The sequence below is a fragment of the Harpegnathos saltator genome, unplaced genomic scaffold, assembly GCF_003227715.2.
Source record: "Harpegnathos saltator strain DR-91 unplaced genomic scaffold, Hsal_v8.6 scaffold54, whole genome shotgun sequence".
Classification (NCBI taxonomy): Eukaryota; Metazoa; Arthropoda; class Insecta; order Hymenoptera; family Formicidae; genus Harpegnathos; species Harpegnathos saltator.
In genome coordinates this window covers 1,343,714-1,366,086 of record NW_020230360.1, presented here as the reverse complement: position 1 = coordinate 1,366,086, position 22,373 = coordinate 1,343,714, and the positions used below count along the sequence as shown (strand labels likewise).

Below are 22,373 nucleotides of genomic sequence, written 5' to 3'. Positions count from 1 at the left end.
AAACTTTGACAATAAAGATAAGGTTGTATGTGCGTAACGTCCATTTTTGTTATTGATACTGAGGAGATGGAAAACCTATTTGTCTCTTTTTTGAACTTTTTCCAAACTCAGACAGTACAAGATGTCCTCAAGATAATCCTGAATATGTTCAGGATATCATGAGATATTTTCAGGATAAGAAAATATTCTGAAAATATCCTAGGATAACCTGGAAGTATCCAAAATAATACTGTGATATTTAATTCCTGGAGTTTCCTGGATATTTATTTATTGTAAATATTTTAAGTGAAAACTTTATGTATATATTTGACCTCATTAATTGTAATGCAACATTAGAAGTAATTTCAGAATGCTAAATATTGTAATACAATATAAATCTTTCATAAGTGTCCACTACATATATCCGTTAATCTCAAATAGCTTAAGAATCCAGGCAGCACTATCTTCTGTAAGATGTCTCAAGGATAAATAAATAAAATATAGCCTACTGAATTAGCCAATAAAAGTATAGGTTATTGAATTTGCTGATCTCGATAAATTCTATTCATTTTCCTATAAAATACTAATTTTAATATTAAGAAATCAAATTTTATCATATCAAGTTTTTTTTATTTCTCAATTTAATAAGTAACATATTTATAGTAAATAAGTAATAAATTTATTCTGTTTTATAAGTTTTCAAAGTAATTCTTCTTGTTAATCTTCGCAATATGTTTCATCATGATTTATAAATTTGTTACATTCCATGAAATTTGCGAAGTGGTATATAAAACATGATATTTTCCAAATATAAATTGTGCGATACCAACAAGAATTTATATCAGAAAAATTGTATTACGTTACAAACGTTCATAACAATTATTATACTATTATTATACTATTATATTATAGTTAATTACTAATATCGGCTATAAATATGATATTATTTTTTTTTCAAAACCTCTTTGTGATTTAAATATAATAACAATTTCTTTAAGTCTAATTCAGCTTGTCATTGCGGATATAATTGTCAAATTAACTCTGGCTTTATTTTTCAGTTAATTTGCCTTGGAGGTTCTTTCCGTGGTAGAAATACGAAATATTATGACGTAGGTCGAGCGCAAAGCAATTAATTATTTTATTGTTAGCGGGCATGCATCTTGTCAGCAGCCGTCTTGAACACAATTGATTTTTGACATCATATTGATCTAAAAATGCGGATGAGTCACATAGCATTTTATAAATATAAATAACGTCCTTCCAAAACTATATTATGGCGGTAAAAAATTTTTTTAAATTCAAAATATTATTTAAGACCAAGTAAATGTGAAAGCACTGATTTAATTTACATACCTAGTATATCTTAAATATACAAATGAGATCGATGAGTGTATTAGACATACAAAAGAGATCGATCTTTACATTCAATCAGTTATAATTCTGTTATAAATTAAAATTATTTCCTATTATTTTGGGATTTTGAAGTATCAGTTTTACCCTTTCAAACGCCCCATAACTTTTCTCTACTCACGAAATAAACTCATAAAACAGTAATTTGTACCATGTCTTCTCAGAAGGAGTATATTAAGCACTGTATTTTTTGTGCTCTGGTTAAAAAAAATTGCTACTGAAGCCGCCAAAATGATTTGTTTCGGTTTAGATGAAGATGCTGTAATCCACAAAATTTATAAAATGGTTTCAAAGTGGGTTTCGAAGTGACCATTTTGATGTTATTGATGCAGAACGTAGTGGAATGCCGAAAATTGTGAGACGCTCTGATACGATAATGTCCTAGTTGTTACAATTCAAACAAAACGACTTTCTTCACAAAATCGTAATCAGGGATGAAAAAGCATTATTGATATTATTGAGTGAAATCACAATCTTTTTACCGAAATAGAATTCGGCAGCTGCCCGAAAGATGAGAGAAGTTTGTTGAAAATAATACAGATTATTTCAAAAGTTAACTATGTTTGTCTTTTTTTTTTGTAAATATATATTAAAATCTTACTGAACAAATATCATACAAAGTTTATTCTCTTTCAAGTTTTTAAAACAATTTTTCTTGTCAATCTTTGCGATGTTTTGTCAAAGTTTACAAAATTGTTAAATTCAGTAAAATTTCCAAAGTAATATATGAAATGTGATATTTTCCATATTGTTTAATATCAGTTCAGGTTATCAATAATAACTAAATATGCTATTACCTGGCAAAATTCTTTGTATGTAATCAATCTAGCGTCAAGGTGTTTTTCAAAACGTAACTTATTGTTACGTGGTTTGTGTTTATATTTTTTGTGTTCAGTAAACGGACCTCTATATCAGAAGCTGTATTCATGCTACATACGGTAGTAGGCAACGAGCACTAGAAGTGGAAATATCAAATACAGAACATATATTCACATAGGTAAGAGATATTGAATTCCTTATATCCGTTGTATTAGTTTTCTTACATTAATATCAACATTAAGTAACAATATTATGGAATAATGACCTCATATAAAAACGTATCATTAACTAATATTCTGCTAACAAATAAATTCCCCATATAGGTACATATATGGCTTTGAGAAATATTTACATGAAATTCCTAATATTATTAAGTTACATTTCGATATGCGCCGCTGTTATGCCAGACTACTTTGCTACCGATCATGATCAATCTTTAGACATGGACCTGCAACATTGCGATTTTTCCTCTTATAATGATTTACTGGTTTCTAACACTCGGCCAATTCGATATAACTTAAATATCCTAATACTTGCGCTAATGAATCCGACATGGAACGTAGTTGACTGTATAAGTGATATCACGATTATTATTGAAAATTCGATGAGATTCATAAGTTTGCACGCCTATGAATTGAATATCAACACTCGGATAAAGGTTGTAAATACCAACTCACTTGAAGGCTACAGATTAACTGGCTACCGTTATTGCAAACGCTCGCAGATTTTGGATTTGCAGTTTGATAAAGTAATAGTTCCTGGGACTTATAACTTGACAATTGGCTCTACTATTCGCCGTCCTTGGGACCGTTCTTGGAACGGTGTAGTTAAATACGAATACAAGAAAAGTGGAACAAATCTTGAGAAAGCAAGGTAAGAATTTGCGAGAATCATACTGCTAACCATTGTATGTAAACATTCTTTTCTGCTGGTACAAGTGTTATGCTGCTTATACTGGTTTATTTAGTTATCATTCGTAAAAATAAAAAATAAAACCGATTAATTCAACGTTTCCTTGTAAAATATTTATCGACAAAGTATTTGTCCAGAATCCCTATGTCGATATATAAATCAATTAAAAATGATCATAATTGCGAAAACAAGCATTTACATAATTTACATTTGTATACCAGCCTTTTTTCAGTATTGACATATATATAAATTAAATTTCGTACAATTTTGTGAGATCATATGCAGACAATATTAATATTATGAGTTATGTAGAGAATATCTCATAAGTCGATACAATGAATTCGTAACATGGGAACATATGGCAGATTAAGACAAATATAAAAGTCTCATACTGTTTTGCAGTATTCGCGATAATTATCGAATTATGAATCATAAAAGTCTAATAAGTGATCGTGCGCCGAGATAATATTAGAAGAGTTGTTCGGGCTTAACGCGATTCAATCGATTCAGCTGTCGTGCGGCGAGATCTAGGAATGGCATCTCGGCATTAAAATAAGACAAGCAGCGCGGCACATTGTCCTTCTCTTCATCACCGACAACAGTTGCTGAATCGACTGGACCGCGCAATAACACGGGTAGCTGTATTCTTCTCAAATCATGCATATCTGTGTGCGTTCACTCGTCACATTTCTATAATCAATAATTCAATAATTATTGCGAATATCGCAAAACAGTATGAGGCTATATGTTTGTCTTAATTCGTTCTATATCTCCACGAATTTCTTGTAGCAAGTTGTGGAACATCCTGTATAATTCATATATATGCTTTATGTTTGCTAACTCAAATAGCCAATAGAGGCATACAGCTGATTGAGATAAAGAAAAGGATCAAATGGCATTTTGCAAAAATCGTTAAAATGGATGAAGTTATGCATGGAATAAATGGGATGAATTAGCGTGTGTCGCGGCGGTACTGGATGGCGCGCTCGGACGTTCGAATTTCTAGCGAACCACTTTGCTTAATAACAGTCGCCGTCGCGTAACTAAAGGAAAAAAGTACGTCGACAGCTATTGTTAGACTAAATGGGCTGCACTACAAACTCTAGCATTCGAGCGCGCTACTCTCTACTATCGCGACACATGCTAATATATCCGAATTTTTCTATGTATAATTTATCCATATATGTAGAAAACTCTTTTCCACATCGTTTACGTTATAGAATGGTTAAAATATTTTATGTTTACAATATGTTCTAATATAGGTTAGTCATCATGCAACCTAACATGGCTCGGAGAGTGTTTCCATGTTGGGATGAGCCCGAATTAAAGGCAGTTTTCAACATATCTGTACTATATCCTGAGAATTTAAAAGTTTTCTCGAATGAACCTAAACTATACACTGAAAAGTTTAACTCCGAAATTAACAAGACGTATTTTAATGATACGCCTCCGATATCTCCTTCCAACGTGTTCATTGCTCTGCTTGAAGATAACGATAATCGTACAAAGAGTGAAATATCTAACAGTGACACCATTTGGCACATGTCGCAAAAGAAGATGCTACAATATGCAACGAATATAATTGCAGCTGCCGATTATTACTTGACATTCTTTACGGGATTAATCGGTGTATTGCCTAAGAGGAATCACATAGTGTTCCCCAATAATACAATAAATTCAATGGGATGTTTTGGTCTTATAATATATAGGTATATATTACGTGTGTAAATTAATTCGGTCCGTTTTTTCTTCCAAAAAAGACTTTAGTATGAAAAAACATAAAAAAGCATACTGATCAAAGTATTTGCCATCGCTTGCTATTATTTTTTCCCATCTGTCTGGCAGTTGTTGCATTCCGTGACGGAAAAACGACTCATCTTTCGAAGCGATCCATTCATTGAGCCATTTCTCTATTTCTTCATAATTGTTGAAATGCTGGTCCGAAAGCCCATATACCATCGATCTGAACAAATGATAATCGGATGGAGCAATGTCTGGTGAATATGGCAGGTCTGGTGATTACGGAGTAAAACGTCCTAGCCCAGTGCTTCCAAGGTGGCCTTCAAAATCTTTCCAACATGTGGCCGAGCGTTATCGTGCTGGAAGATCACTTTGTCGTGTCTCTTTGCACATTCCGACCGCTTATTCTTCAATGCGTTGTTTAAATGGATCAGTTGTTGTTGGTAAAGTTCGGCAGTAATGGTTTGGCTCTGTTTTAATAGTTCATGATACATTACACCTTTCTGGTCCCACCATATACAGAGCATTACTTTCTTGCCGTGAATATTCCGCTTTGGTATCGATGTGGATGGTTTTCCTGGGTCGCTAATGGATTTCCTTCGTTTGGCATTATCGAAATATATCCACTTCTCGTCTCCAGTCACAATATAATGCAAGAAACCTTTTCTTTTTTGCCTGGCAGGCAAGATTTCAGACATGGCTTTTCGCCTCTCGATGACTCTTTCTTTCAGTTCGTATGGCACCCATCTTCCTTCTTTGTTAATCTTTTTCATGACTGCCAAACGCACAGAAATTGTTGATCGATCAATATTCAATAATTGCGCGAGCTCATATTGCGATTGACACTGATCTTCATCGATTAGCGCCTGCAATTCCTCGTTCTCGAACTTCTTCGGCTGACCTGAACGAGGTTTGTCATCGATACTGAAATCTTCACTTTTGAAACGTCGAAACCATTCTCTGCATGATTCTCTGCATGGTAGGAACACTTTCACCATAAGCTTCTACGAGCATTCGATGAGCTTCAGCGACTGTTTTCTTCAAATGAAAATAAGAACTTCTCGGAGATGATGCTTTTTTTGCCTCGAATTTCGACATTTTCGAATCAGATAAACACGATGTTGTTGTTACAAACCCAAACGTTTATCAACTGAATATTATTGTCAGATATCAAAACTAAAAAATAAAGCCTTTAATAGACAGAGATTAGAAAATTACATAGTACAGCAATTGACCGCCAGATGGACCGAACTAATTCACATATCTAACAATAAGATAGATGTCACATTATTATCATGCAGTGTTTAATGGGTTTCGTTATTAGAACTTTTAAATTAACTTCATACGTTTATGTAATTTATGAAGGAGCTAAATTGTAGAAAAGCACACTGCCAATTCTACATGTCATCACCTGATTATGTTAATTCACAATTTACAGCGAAAAAGATGTTCTATATGATAAAGATATCGATTTCCCTGGCTATAAGGCTCATATCGGTGAGGTCATTTCGCACCAAATGGCACGTCAGCCGTTTACAGCAGTGATTACTCAGTCTTGGCGGGCCGATCTGTGGATAGGCGAATCACTATCGAAGCTTTACAGTCATTATATCATGAACGAGGTTAATATATATCTATCACCATTACTAGAGGGCGAGATACTTTTGAATTTAAAGGCAAATGATCGGTATTGAAAACATTTCTTAATTTTTCTAATCGTTTTTCAATCATATACAAACCTCATTGTATATGGAATACCGTTACTGCTAATGTGAGAAGAATAAATAGTATAACAAATATTTAATTTTGTAAGCATGACAGGTGTAAGGGTTATCATCATATATTTTGTATAATTTTTATATTTCAGCCATATAACATTTGCCTGAAACCTCATAACATAACTGTTATACATAAGTTACGGTCTCGTTATATACAATAAGTATCCTGTAATATTTTAGTAACATGTTACTTGTATGTTACATAACTGCAATTTTATATCAGTGGAAAATTATATCTAATGTACATGTACTATAACTTATTTATTTACTAATATGAGTGTATGTATGTGTAACTTATACTTTTGTGATTTGTTTGCAATTTACTTATTATATTATATAATGTTCAAATTATATAATACGTTAACTTATATAATATAGCGTCAAAATTATATTCGTTACATTACAATAATATAACCGTTATATTTATGTTTGCTGGAGTATGGAGTACATTTGCATAATGTTAATTTGTGCACTAGCGTATATTTTAGTTGTATCAGAATGATTTATTCTAGGTTTTCATCGGTTTGCTTAGTTCATCGGTTCAATTAATGGATCTCTATGCAATCCAAATTCTTCAGTTAACATTTCAGTATGAAACTAACTGTCAAATGAGAGCTCTTTCCGAATATAATGTAGAAGTCGCGGATGAGATCGATGTTGGCCTCTGTTCTCGTTGGTATTACAATAAAGGTTAATGTTTAACTGGAGATTTAAAAAAAAATATTCATTTATCGTTGGAAGAAAATACCATATAAATTATGAGACTTGGTCCTTACTCTATGTAAACCAAATAAACTTGTTATATACATCGTTCTGTTTTATTTACAGGTTTCGCTCTTTTACGTATGATAGAGCATATGATCACACGAGATAAGTTTCAACTAGCTATCAAAAAATATATGCGTGAATTGTAAGTAACACTTTGTAGCATCATTATATAATACGTACTTCGCCATTAGGTGTTGCTTTGAAAGATAACTACATGTACGACAGAATTTATACTATTTCAAATCTATATGTTTATGTATTAATTAATTAATCGGGCTTAAGAGGGGCATATTAGTTATTACGTAGAATTTCGGTATATTTATGCATTTACGTTAAAACGCTCAACTGAACACGTGGTTGAGTAAAAATGTGTTTCGTATTGTAAAATTCATAAATTATTAATAACATAAACATACACACGTGCACGCACACATACACGCAACGTTGAACTTTTCTCTTTATAGTAAGTTTCGTTCTGCCACTTCTTATAATCTCTGGATCACCTTGCAACATACACTTGATGACAGAACCAATCAAATGGTTAGAATTAGTGAAATTATGGATACGTGGTTAAGTCAAAGATACTATCCTGTTATAAATGTTTTTCACAATCGTCAAAATAATACAGTGATATTAAATATCACTGGTAGTGTCGACATGAGAAAATACACGTGGATGGTACCGACAACTTATACTTCATACAATGCTTTGTCTTACATGATCAGTAATATTGTGATAGATACTTCTGAAATTACAATTATTAAGCTGGGGCAGAATATTGATTTTGCTATATTTAATAGAGAACAAAGTGGTAAGTGTATATATAGGGTGATTCGAAACAATCAGTTGTCTTTAATATGCCATATTCTTGAGCAAATTCTAAGACTATTTTTCCTCTTGCAAAATGTTATTCGATGCTTAGTTACTGAGTTATTAAGATAAATAGTTCATCTAGTGCCGGGTATAGAAAGCAGGCAAGGATGGAACAAGTAATCGTTGGGACGCGCGTCGCCTAGGCGCTGACGTTGATTGCTCGGTGCGATGTGCTAATCGACGCATATAATAACATTCATCCGTATTATTTTCAAAACTTAAAAATTTGAACAACCGTGAGTGTAATAGCAAATATAGTATTATAAATTAGTAGGATATTAATTGTTCCGTCCCTGCCTGCCTTCTGTACCCGGCTCGTAATAGACGAACTATTAATCTTAATAACTCAGTAACTCAGTAAGCATCGGATAACATTTTGTAAGAGAAATAATAGTCTTAGAATTTACTCAAGAATATGACATATTAAACACAACTGCTTGTTTCGGATCACCCTGTATACATACGAGGTAAGTTCGTGACACTGTCAGTTTAAAGCGTAAAACAATTTCGACATAATACATTTTTTTATTTTATTTACAATAGTTTTCCGTGAATACAAATGTAAATTAATAACAATATAATGATTATTAAATTTACAACAGGATACTTTCGCGTGAATTATGATGAAAATAGTTGGAATCGAATCGCAAATGTTTTGCACTCTGATAATTATAATCAAATAAATGTCCTCAATCGCGCGCAATTGATTGATGATGCATATTATTTTATGAGACAAAACTACGTATCACCGCATATATTTTGGAGAATTGCAAGTTATCTAAAGCACGATGTAAGTTACATAGCCTGGTATCCCATGTTCAATATTCTATCGTTTATGTGGCCTATTTGGAATAATCCGACTACGGGAGTGAAACATATCAAGGTAGGCACGGTAAAACGAATTTCATCAGTTCATAAGTTAATTAAGGGACACGTAGTCTGCAACAGTCATAAAAAAGTTTCATAATATTGAAGATGAATTATTCGGACCAAAATATAGAAAGTAATCTGTTCCTGATCATAAAAATGTACATATAAGTTGAGATATATGTCACGTATATATCACGTATTTATATATACATATAAATATCTGTTCCCGATAAACAACGCTACGTACTAAAATTAAATTATAATGTTGTTATTTTAAACTGTTGTCATTTCAATATTCATGTGGTATCAATATTCTTTAACCTAGGAAGAAGTACTTCAAATATTGGACGGCTTACTTCAAAATTTGGGATACGAAGAAAAAAATGATGAGGACAATATGTATAAAACACTGAGATTATTAGGAACAAGATGGGCTTGCAAATTAGGGCATAGGAAGTGTCAAATAGCTGCTACGACACAATTGTCCGGGCATCTCTTCAAATCTGACGATAACAAGTAAATCTTTATCCTTTACTAATCTTATCCTTTACTAACCTTTTTAAACATGTTTCTTTATTATTTGTTACGCCATATGTTTGATCGGTCACATGATCCAAACTTAAATTTCGCTAATGGTTGATATTTTCCGCACACATAGATTTTCATCATGGTGGAAGGATTGGGTATATTGTGCCGGTATGAGTTTGGCCAACGAAACTATATCGGAGATGTTGTTTGAAAAATATAAAAATACCACGGATATAGATATTTTGAGATATTTGTTTTGCTCAGATGATGCACAAATTATCGTGAAGTATATGGATGTAATGTTATCTTTCATTCGTCAAAATATGCTACCGTATAACGAGGTGATTAAACTTTATGGTGTTGTTCTCAAGAAGCACATAAGGAAGGATGATGTTCTGAAATACATCGTGGAGAATAAGAACATCGAAATTTGGTAATTGTCTCTCTTATAAATAATTGTAGTGTGACTGATCGTGAGAAAGTATAATGCTTCTATTAACAATTAATTCTTTTTAATTTGTAGGAGGCTAGGCACTACTTTAAACACAAAACTGTTTGGTGATATGATAATGAATGTATATTTAGGCGAACATTTCTTTAAGGTATGTATTTTTTCGTTTATTTTGCTTTGCGTTTAATATGTTTAATTAACTCACACTTCATTTTCAAACACATAACACATGTGATAATTTATTTTTCGTTAAAGTTAGAAATTATGGATAAAAATGAAGTTCAGGTGTCTTACGAAGTTGTCAAAATAACCGGTTTCAGATTGTAGAATTTGCAGCAAATAATGCCGACTTATTCAAAATAAACCTGTATGACATATCGAAATTAGAGAGAGCTCAAAAGAAGAGAATTAATAAAATGAAAGAAGTAATTTTTGGAAATCCGTATTGAATAAGGAAAGGAAAATATATAATTTCTGAACAAGCGAGTTTACAAAATGTGATGGAATTCAAATAATTAAAGTGTCCAAACTGAAGGCTATTGTAAACTGGGCAGTGAATTGAGAAGTTTCTGTTTAAAATTGTGATGTCTATTTTTTATCATTGCATTTTGATAATGTATATTTTATTGTCACACTATTCTTACATTTTTATATATTTTATTTACATGGATTTAAACACATTGTATATTACATGACAATAATGTATATTACTATATAATTATGCATATATAATTATATAAATATCTATATAATATACCATGTTTATAAAATGTTTATAATTTAACCATTACGTGTTTCACATATACATAAATATATACGCATGCACTCACGCACACGATTCATACAGAAAGATATATAGAAAAAAATATACACACATATATATACACACATATAAATATATACATATATATATATAAATATACACACACATATATATTTATATGTGTATATATATAATCCACTCATTTGCAAAATGTCCTGCATATATTTTTTCAAGCAAATTGCAACAATCTAGATTGTCATACGTATATTACTTTTAATTACTAATTTCGTTTAGCGGATTAAATAAATCATTGCGCCATAAATTGTTAGAAATATTATATCAGAAAAATTTTATTACATTTCAAATATTTACAATAATTATTATATTATATAATATTGTATATCTATACAGATGTAAAACATATTTATATATTATACTGTAATTCGTACCATTCTTTATGTATATAGTATATATTAATTAATGATGTTGGCTATAAATAAAATGTTTTCTTTTTTCAAGATCTCTTTTTAATTTAAATATAATAATAATTCTTTTAAGTTCAACTCAGCTGGACATTTCGGATGTGAATGTCAAATTAACTCCGATTTTATTTTTCAGTTAATTTGCCTCGGAGAGCAGTCCTTTCCGAGGTAGAAATAGAAAATTTTTTGGCGTAGGTCGAGCTCGGAGTACTTATTTTATTGCTAGTGGATATGTCTCTTTTGTCAGCAGCCACTATGAGCACAATTGATATTTGAGATCATATTGATCATGTAGATGAGGCACAAGTATTTTGTAAACATAAATGACGTCCATTCAAACTATATTATGGCGGCAAAAAATCTTTAAACACGAAATATAATTTAGGAACGAGTGAATTTGAAAGCACTGATTTAATTTACATACCTAGAGTGTATTATACAGAGTGTCCCATTTTAATGTCCCACCCCAAATAACTCTTCAGTATTGAAGTTTCAAGGAAAATGATCTGAATAAAAGTTGTAGGGATTTAAGTGAGCTACCTTATGATGACTTTGATTTTGACCTTGACCTCTATTTTCAAGTGTTATTTGGAGGTCAATTTGCGTTTTTTAAATAGGAACCCTTATTTCTTATTACACCGTTTTTTTCTACTAGTTAAATTGAACAACTTTTGTCTCAAACATTTGTCTAATATTTGTCTAATATTTTTTGAGATATTTGAGGAAAACTTGATTACTTTTTCAATATTTAACTTACAATATCTCGCTAACTATTTGTCGGAAGAAAAAGTGGTACTAGACTTTTCTGCTCTATTTAACCTCAAGAATATATTATTATAATAGCACCCTTATGTTTACAAAAGTTATCAACAGGCGAGACAGAGCGAAAGAGAGAGCGGGATCCCGGACGGCGGACTCTGTACGGAGTTAGCTGTCGGGGAGTCCAGGCCGGCGGCCTTTCGTGGGGTCGGTTGGCCGTTAGGGGCTGAAGCGGAGCGCAATGGTATTGCGCAACCTGCTTTTGGCAATGTACCGATTCCCTCGGGCGGTGCCTCTCCGTTGGGGGAGCGGGAGTGGCCTGACGGACGTACTTTCGTACAGGCTGAACCAGTCAGTCGTGGACTGATGGTGACGGTTCGGCCAGTGGGCATGGATCTGCCCTCCTGGACTCTGTCCTCCTGGGGAGATGGGACTGCGAGGGGGGGGGTCGGTGCGAAAGTCGGAAGTAGGAAACTGTGGGGCTCTTTTGCGTGGGGTTGGAGAGGGGAGGTTAGCCTCTCTCCAGTGGGGACACGCGCGATGAGCCAAATCCCTTGTGAGTAATCGCAGGAGAGAGAAGCGGAGTAACCTGATGAAGGGCAGGTCCCGCTTCCCATAACCCCCTATCTCCAATACGAAGGGAAGTGAGGGGGGTAGGAAAGGATTCGAGTGCCGCCTTACCTCTCAAAGTCATACCATCCCTGTTTGGATGGATGACACTGGTGAACAAGCCATGGAAGTATGGTAGCAGGAAGAGAGACCTCCGGGTCCAGAAGTCGAGAGCGTTCGGGAAGGAATACAGGAGTAGTTCCCCGGTCGTTCTCTGATCAGCTTTCGACTGATAGACTTATCTGACAGGCACTACGATGGAGTTTTAGCCGGTAGGAGTCCGGCATAACCTTAGGGCTCCCTTCAGGACCAAAGGTGTCCATGATGGATTTCCTCACCGTTAACAAAAAAAAAAGAGCGAAAGAGACAGAGAGAGGGAGAGAGAGAGAGAGAGAGAGAGAGAGAGAAAGAGAGAGAGAGCGAGAGCGAGAGCGAGATAGAGCATCCGTTCCGCCGATCGACAACAACGATCCGCGGAAGGATTACCGTACCGTCGGAATAGGCGAGGAACGGGGAGAGAAGAACCCCTTCCAAAACAACGAAAAGACGAGGAAGCCGAAAGAAAGGGTAGATTCGTTTTTGGTTTGTTACGAAAAAGAGTTAAGATTCGTTGTTAGACTGACAACGAAAAGATTCGTTTTCGTGGCAGGAGGAGCAGACTTCGTTTTGTCTCCTCCAAAGCGACAGATTAGTTTTGTGTTCCGCTCTCGTTAGAGAAAGCGTTCTCGTACCGCTCACGAAATTCGTGGATTCCGATCTCTATTGAGAAAGAGCGGGGTGCGTCGTGCAGTGCCTTGCAGTGCATTGCGATACCGAGTGAAGTGAGACCGGAGGAAGGACAACCGCTGACCTCACGACCGGATCGACTGCCCGACGACCATCAAGGATCACGCCACCGGGAGGTTCCCGACTGTGTAAGAGCGTTCACCTGCTATATTGTTTCGGTGTGCCGTTTGCGTCTATCGTCGGACGTTTGCGTTTTGTAACAAAGAGCGGTTTCGATCTCGCGAGTACGCGCGGAGGGAAAATTTATATCGTCCCGTGGGGCATCAGAGCGTGCCGATTCCCGAATGAATAAATTGAGATCTCGATAATAAGAACGCCGCTTGTTTCTTTCTTCGCGTGATCCCGATCGATTCCCGATCGAACCCATCCCGTCTCCCGACTTAAAATCCCGAGGGACTACGCGTCGCGGTCATGCCGAATTCGCGGTTATCGTTGGTGAGTGGTGCGGCTATCCGCACCTGGCGCCCAACATATCGTTTCGTTTTGGTGTGCGTGAAAGGCCGTGGACGCGTGGACCGACGGCAATTTGCCGGCGCTAAGAAATTAGCGTCGCAGACTAAAATATAAATTATATATTTTTTAGTAATTATTTTTATACAAGGTATCTGACGATAAGATTAATATCCGTCATGCACAAAAATCCAATTATTTTTCATGTTATTAGTTACTTCTGCATTACGTAGCAAAATTTCATATTTAATGAGGATTGTACATGATCGACAAGCGATTGGAAGAATTAAAAAATGTTTACGATGCCGATCATTTGCCTTCAAATTCAAAAGTGTCACGCTCTCTGGTAAAGCTGACTGATATACAGGGTGTTCAATTTTAAAGTTTATAGTATTTNTTTGGAACGGTGTAGTTAAATACGAATACAAGAAAAGTGGAACAAATCTTGAGAAAGCAAGGTAAGAATTTACGAGAATCATACAGCTAACCATTGTATGTAAACATTCTTTTCTGCTGGTAAAGTGTTATGCTGGTTATACTGGTTTATTTAGTTATCATTCGTAAAAATAAAAATAAAACCGATTAATTCAACGTTTTCTTGTAAAATATTTATCGACAAAGTATTTGTTCAGAATCCCTATGTCGATATATAAATCAATTAAAAATGATCATAATTACGAAAACAAGCATTTACATAATTTACATTTGTATACCAGCCTTTTTTCAGTATTGACATATATATAAATTAAATTTCGTACAATTTTGTGAGATCATATGCAGACAATATTAATATTATGAGTTATGTAGAGAATATCTCATAAGTCGATACAATGAATTCGTAACATGGGAACATATGGCACATTAAGACAAATATAAAAGTCTCATACTGTTTTGCAATATTCGCGATAATTATCGAGTTATGAATCATAAAAATCTAATAAGTGATCGTGCGCCGAGATAATATTAGAAGAGTTGTTCGGGCTTAACGCGATTCAATCGATTCAGCTGTCGTGCGGCGAGATCTAGGAATGGCATCTCGGCATTAAAATAAGACAAGCAGCGCGGCACATTGTCCTTCTCTTCATCACCGACAACAGTTGCTGAATCGACTGGACCGCGCAATAACACGGGTAGCTGTATTCTTCTCAAATCATGCATATCTGTGTGCGTTCACTCGTCACATTTCTATAATCAATAATTCATTAATTATTGCGAATATCGCAAAACAGTATGAGGCTATATGTTTGTCTTAATTCGTTCTATATCTCCACGAATTTCTTGTAGCAAGTTGTGGAACATCCTGTATAATTCATATATATGCTTTATGTTTGCTAACACAAATAGCCAATAGAGGCATACAGCTGATTGAGATAAAGAAAAGGATCAAATGGCATTTTGCAAAAATCGTTAAAATGGATGAAGTTATGCATGGAATAAATGGGATGAATTAGCGTGTGTCGCGGCGGTACTGGATGGCGCGCTCGGACGTTCGAATTTCTAGCGAACCACTTTGCTTAATAACAGTCGCCGTCGCGTAACTAAAGGAAAAAAGTACGTCGACAGCTATTGTTAGACTAAATGGGCTGCACTACAAACTCTAGCATTCGAGCGCGCTACTCTCTACTATCGCGACACATGCTAATATATCCGAATTTTTCTATGTATAATTTATCCATATATGTAGAAAACTCTTTTCCACATCGTTTACGTTATAGAATGGTTAAAATATTTTATGTTTACAATATGTTCTAATATAGGTTAGTCATCATGCAACCTAACATGGCTCGGAGAGTGTTTCCATGTTGGGATGAGCCCGAATTAAAGGCAGTTTTCAACATATCTGTACTATATCCTGAGAATTTAAAAGTTTTCTCGAATGAACCTAAACTATACACTGAAAAGTTTAACTCCGAAATTAACAAGACGTATTTTAATGATACGCCTCCGATATCTCCTTCCAACGTGTTCATTGCTCTGCTTGAAGACAACGATAATCGTACAAAGAGTGAAATATCTAAGAGTGACACCATTTGGCACATGTCGCAAAAGAAGATGCTACAAGATACAACGAGTATAATTGCAGCTGCCGATTATTACTTGACATTCTTTACGGGATTAATCGGTGTATTGCCTAGGAGGAATCACATAGTGTTCCCCAATAATACAATAAATTCAATGGGATGTTTTGGTCTTATAATATATAGGTATATATTACGTGTGTGAATTAATTCGGTCCGTTTTTTCTTCCAAAAAAGACTTTAGTATGAAAAAACATAAAAAAGCATACTGATCAAAGTATTTGCCATTGCTTGCTATTATTTTTTCCCATCTGTCTGGCAGTTGTTGCATTTCGTGACGGAAAAACGACTCGTCTTTCGAAGCGATCCATTCATTGAGCTATTTCTCTATTTCTTCATAATTGTTGAAATGCTGGTCCGAAAGCCCGTGTACCATCGATCTGAACAAATGATAATCGGATGGAGCAGTGTCTGGTGAATACGGCGGGTCTGGTGATTACGGAAGTAAAACATCCTAGCCCAGTGCTTCCAAGGTGGCCTTCAAAATCTTTCCAACATGTGGCCGAGCGTTATCGTGCTGGAAGATCACTTTGTCGTGTCTCTTTGCACATTCCGACCGCTTATTCTTCAATGCGTTGTTTAAATGGATCAGTTATTGTTGGTAAAGTTCGGCAGTAATGGTTTGGCTCTGTTTTAATAGTTCATGATACACTACACCTTTCTGGTCCCACCATATACAGAGCATTACTTTCTTGCCGTGAATATTCCGCTTTGGTATCGATGTGGATGGTTTTCCTGGGTCGCTAATGGATTTCCTTCGTTTGGCATTATTGAAATATATCCACTTCTCGTCTCCAGTCACAATATGATGCAAGAAACCTTTTCTTTTTTGCCTGGCAAGCAAAATTTCAGACATGGCTTTTCACCTCTCGATGTCTTTTTCTTTCAATTCGTATAGCACCCATCTTCCTTCTTTGTTAATCTTTTTCATGGCTGTCAAACGCACAGAAATTATTGATCGATCAACATTCAACAATTGCGCGAGCTCATATTGCGATTGACACGGATCTTCATCGACTAGCGCCTGCAATTCCTCGTTCTCAAACTTCTTCGGCTGACCTGGACGAGATTTGTTATCGACTCTGAAATCATCACTTTTGAAACGTCGAAACCATTCTCTCCATGATTTATCGGTGGGAGCACTTTCACTATAAGCTTCTACGAGCATTCGATGAGCTTCAGTGGCTGTTTTCTTCAAATAAAAACAAAATGAGAACTTCCCGGAGATGATACTTTTTTGGCTCGAATTTCGACATTTTCGAATCAGATAAACACGATGTTGTTGTTACAAACCCAAACGTTTATCAACTGAATATTATTGTCGGATATCAAAACTAAAAAATAAAGCCTTTAATAGACAGAGATTAGAAAATTACATAGTACAGCAATTGACCGCCAGATGGACCGAACTAATTCACATATCTAACAATAAAATAGATGTCACATTATTATCATGCAGTGTTTAATGGGTTTCGTTATTAGAACTTTTAAATTAACTTCATACGTTTATGTAATTTATGAAGGAGCTAAATTGTAGAAAAGCACACTGCCAATTCTACATGTCATCACCTGATTATATGAATTCACAATTTACAGTGAAAAGGATTTTCTATATGATAAAGATATCGATTTCCCTGGCCGCAAGGCTCATATCGGCGAGGTCATTTCGCACCAAATGGCACGTCAGCCGTTTACAGCAGTGATTACTCAGTCTCGGCGGGCCGATGTGTGGATAGGCGAATCACTATCGAAACTTTACAGTCATTATATGATGAACGAGGTTAATATATATCTATCACCATTACTAGAGGGCGAGATACTTTTGAATTTAAAGGCAAATGATCGGTATTGAAAACATTTCTTAATTTTTCTAATCGTTTTTCAATCATGTACAAACCTCATTGTATATGGAATACCGTTACTGCTAATGTGAGAAGAATAAATAGTATAACAAATATTTAATTTTGTAAGCATGACAGGTGTAAGGGTTATCATCATATATTTTGTATAATTTTTATATTTCAGCCATATAACATTTGCCTGAAACCTCATAACATTACTGTTATACATAAGTTACGGTCTCGTTATATACAATAAGTATCCTGTAATATTTTAGTAACATGTTACTTGTATGTTACATAACTGCAATTTTATATCAGTGGAAAATTATATCTAATGTACATGTACTATAACTTATTTATTTACTAATATGAGTGTATGTATGTGTAACTTATACTTTTGTGATTTGTTTGCAATTTACTTATTATATTATATAATGTTCAAATTATATAATACGTTAACTTATATAATATAGCGTCAAAATTATATTCGTTACATTACAATAATATAACCGTTATATTTATGTTTGCTGGAGTATGGAGTACATTTGCATAATGTTAATTTGTGCACTAGCGTATATTTTAGTTGCATCAGAATGATTTATTCTAGATTTTCATCGGTTTGCTTAGTTCATCGGTTCAATTAGTGGATCTCTATGCAATCCAAATTCTTCAGTTAACATTTCAGTATGAAACTAACTGTCAGATGAGAGCTCTTTCCGAATATGATGTACGAGTCGCGGATGAGATCGATGTTGGCCTCTGTTCTCGTTGGTATTACAATAAAGGTTAATGTTTAACTGGAGATTTAAAAAAAAATATTCATTTATCGTTGGAAGAAAATACCATATAAATTATGAGACTTGGTCCTTACTCTATGTAAACCAAATAAACTTCTTATATACATCGTTCTGTTTTATTTACAGGTTTCGCTCTTTTACGTATGATAGAGCATATGATCACACGAGATAAGTTTCAACTAGCTATCAAAAAATATATGGGTGAATTGTAAGTAACACTTTGTAGCATCATTATATAATACGTACTTCGCTATTAGCTGTTGCTTTGAAAGATAACTATATGTACGACAGAATTTATACTATTTCAAATCTATATGTTTATGTATTAATTAATTAATCGGGCTTAAGAGGGGCATATTAGTTATTACGTAGAATTTCGGTATATTTATGCACTTACGTTAAATGGTTCAACTGAACGCGTGATTAAGTAAAAATGTGTTTTGCATTGTAAAATTTATAAATTATTAATGACATAAAACATACACACGTGCGCGCACACATATACGTAACGTTGAACTTTTCTCTTTATAGTAAGTTTCGTTCTGCAACTCCTTCTAATCTTTGGATCATCTTACAACGTAGACTTGATGACAGTACGAATCATATGGTTGGAATTAATGAAATTATGGATACGTGGTTAAGTCAAAGATACTATCCTGTTATAAATGTTTTTCACAATCGTCAAAATAATACAGTGATATTAAATATCACTGGTAGTGTCGACATGAGAAAATCCACGTGGATGGTACCGACAACTTATACTTCATACAATCCTTTGTCTCACATGATCAGTGATATTGTGATAGATACTTCTGAAGCTACAATTATTAAGCTGGGGCACAATATTCATTTTGCTGTATTTAATAGAGAACAAAGTGGTAAGTGTATATATAGGGTGATTCGAAACAATCAGTTGTCTTTAATATGCCATATTCTTGAGCAAATTCTAAGACTATTTTTCCTCTTGCAAAATGTTATTCGATGCTTAGTTACTGAGTTATTAAGATAAATAGTTCATCTAGTGCTGGGTATAGAAAGCAGGCAAGGACGGAACAAGTAATCGTTGGGACGCGCGTCGCCTAGGCGCTGACGTTGATTGCTCGGTGCGATGTGCTAATCGACGTATATAATAACATTCATCCGTATTATTTTCAAAACTTAAAAATTTGAACAACCGTGGGTGTAATAGCAAATATAGTATTATAAATTAGTAGGATATTAATTGTTCCGTCCCTGCCTGCCTTCTGTACCCGGCTCGTAATAGACGAACTATTAATCTTAATAACTCAGTAACTCAGTAAGCATCGGATAACATTTTGTAAGAGAAATAATAGTCTTAGAATTTACTCAAGAATATGACATATTAAACACAACTGCTTGTTTCGGATCACCCTGTATACATACGAGGTAAGTTCGTGACACTGTCAGTTTAAAGCGTAAAACAATTTCGACATAATACATTTTTTTATTTTATTTACAATAGTTTTCCGTGAATACAAATGTAAATTAATAACAATATAATGATTATTAAATTTACAACAGGATACTTTCGCGTGAATTATGATGAAAATAGTTGGAATCGAATCGCAAATGTTTTGCACTCTGATAATTATAATCAAATAAATGTCCTCAATCGCGCGCAATTGATTGATGATGCATATTATTTTATGAGACAAAACTACATATCACCGCTTATATTTTGGAGAATTGCAAATTATCTAAAGCACGATGTAAGTTATATAGCCTGGTATCCCATGTTTAATATTCTATCGTTTATGTGGCCTATTTGGAATAATCCGACTACGGGAGTGAAACATATCAAGGTAGGCACGGTAAAACGAATTTCATCAGTTCATAAGTTAATTAAGGGACACGTAGTCTGCAACAGTCATAAAAAAGTTTCATAATATTGAAGATGAATTATTCGGACCAAAATATAGAAAGTAATCTGTTCCTGATCATAAAAATGTACATATAAGTTGAGATATATGTCACGTATATATCACGTATTTATATATACATATAAATATCTGTTCCCGATAAACAACGCTACGTACTAAAATTAAATTATAATGTTGTTATTTTAAACTGTTGTCATTTCAATATTCATGTAGTATCAATATTCTTTAACCTAGGAAGAAGTACTTCAAATATTGGACGGCTTACTTCAAAATTTGGGATACGAAGAAAAAAATGATGAGGACAATATGTATAAAACACTGAGATTATTAGGAACAAGATGGGCTTGCAAATTAGGGCATAGGAAGTGTCAAATAGCTGCTACGACACAATTGTCCGGGCATCTCTTCAAACCTGACGATAACAAGTTAATCTTTATTCTTTACTAATCTTATCCTTTACTAACCTTTTTAAACATGTTTCTTTATTATTTGTTACGCCATATGTTTGATCGGTCACATGATCCAAACTTAAATTTCGCTAATGGTTGATATTTTCCGCACACATAGATTTTCATCATGGTGGAAGGATTGGGTATATTGTGCCGGTATGAGTTTGGCCAACGAAACTATATCGGAGATGTTGTTTGAAAAATATAAAAATACCACGGATATAGATATTTTGAGATATTTGTTTTGCTCAGATGATGCACAAATTATCGTGAAGTATATGGATGTAATGTTATCTTTCATTCGTCAAAATATGCTACCGTATAACGAGGTGATTAAACATTATGGTGTTGTTCTCAAGAAGCACATAAGGAAGGATGATGTTCTGAAATACATCGTGGAGAATAAGAACATCGAAATTTGGTAATTGTCTCTCTTATAAATAATTGTAATGTGACTGATTGTGAGAAAATATAATGCTTCTATTAACAATTAATTCTTTTTAATTTGTAGGGGGCTAGGCACTACTTTAAACACAAAACTGTTTGGTGATATGATAATGAATGTATATTTAGACGAACATTTCTTTAAGGTATGTATTTTTTCGTTTATTTTGCTTTGCGTTTAATATGTTTAATTAACTCACACTTCATTTTCAAACACATAACACATGTGATAATTTATTTTTCGTTAAAGTTAGAAATTATGGATAAAAATGAAGTTCAGGTGTCTTACGAAGTTGTCAAACCGGTTTCAGATTGTAAATTTTGCAGCAGATAATGCCGACTTATTCAAAATAAACCTGTATGACATATCGAAATTAGAGAGAGCTCAAAAGAAGAGAATTAATAAAATGAAAGAAGTAATTTTTGAAAATATTGAATAAGAAAAGGAAGATATATAATTTCTGAACAAGCGAGTTTACAAAATGTGATGGAATTCAAATAATTAAAGTGTCCAAATTGAAAGCTATTGTAAATTGGGCAGTGAATTGAGAAGTTTCTGTTTAAAATTGTGATGTCTATTTTGTATCATTGCATTTTGATAATGTATATTTAATTGTCACACTATACTTGCATTTTTATATATTTTATTTACATGGATTTAAACACACACATTGTATATTACATGACAATAATATATATTACTATATAATTATGCATATATAATTATATAAATATCTATATAATATACCATGTTTATAAAATGTTTATAATTTAACCATTACGTGTTTCACATGTACATAAATATATACACATGCACTCACGCACACGATTCATACAGAACATATACAGAAAAAAATATACACACATATATATACACACATATAAA

The 22,373-nt window shown here is 33.9% G+C and overlaps 2 protein-coding genes across 4 annotated transcripts; both read left to right on the top strand.

The window, feature by feature from the left end:
* Nucleotides 1-2,326: 2,326 nt before the first annotated feature.
* LOC112589565 (glutamyl aminopeptidase-like) lies at nucleotides 2,327-10,837 on the top strand. Of its 3 annotated transcripts, none has more exons than XM_025303396.1 (12): nucleotides 2,327-2,386; nucleotides 2,532-3,081; nucleotides 4,383-4,829; nucleotides 6,299-6,482; nucleotides 7,151-7,328; nucleotides 7,467-7,548; nucleotides 7,871-8,217; nucleotides 8,882-9,162; nucleotides 9,475-9,665; nucleotides 9,808-10,110; nucleotides 10,201-10,279; nucleotides 10,449-10,837. In XM_025303396.1, exons 2-12 carry the CDS (start codon nucleotides 2,540-2,542, stop codon nucleotides 10,575-10,577), a joined length of 2,763 nt encoding a protein of 920 aa, XP_025159181.1. In that variant the 5' UTR covers nucleotides 2,327-2,386; nucleotides 2,532-2,539; the 3' UTR covers nucleotides 10,578-10,837. The 3 variants fall into 3 exon arrangements, with proteins under 3 accessions (XP_025159181.1, XP_025159182.1, XP_025159183.1); XM_025303398.1 differs by having other exon boundaries at nucleotides 2,336-2,386; nucleotides 2,933-3,081; nucleotides 10,449-10,836; XM_025303397.1 differs by lacking the exon at nucleotides 4,383-4,829 and having other exon boundaries at nucleotides 10,449-10,836.
* Nucleotides 10,838-14,381: 3,544 nt separating this feature from the next.
* On the top strand, nucleotides 14,382-21,907 carry LOC112589566 (glutamyl aminopeptidase-like). Its single transcript, XM_025303399.1, has 11 exons — nucleotides 14,382-14,435; nucleotides 15,735-16,181; nucleotides 17,652-17,835; nucleotides 18,504-18,681; nucleotides 18,820-18,901; nucleotides 19,225-19,571; nucleotides 20,236-20,516; nucleotides 20,829-21,019; nucleotides 21,162-21,464; nucleotides 21,555-21,633; nucleotides 21,815-21,907. Exons 2-11 carry the CDS (start codon nucleotides 15,745-15,747, stop codon nucleotides 21,839-21,841), a joined length of 2,109 nt encoding a protein of 702 aa, XP_025159184.1. The 5' UTR covers nucleotides 14,382-14,435; nucleotides 15,735-15,744; the 3' UTR covers nucleotides 21,842-21,907.
* Nucleotides 21,908-22,373: the final 466 nt, after the last annotated feature.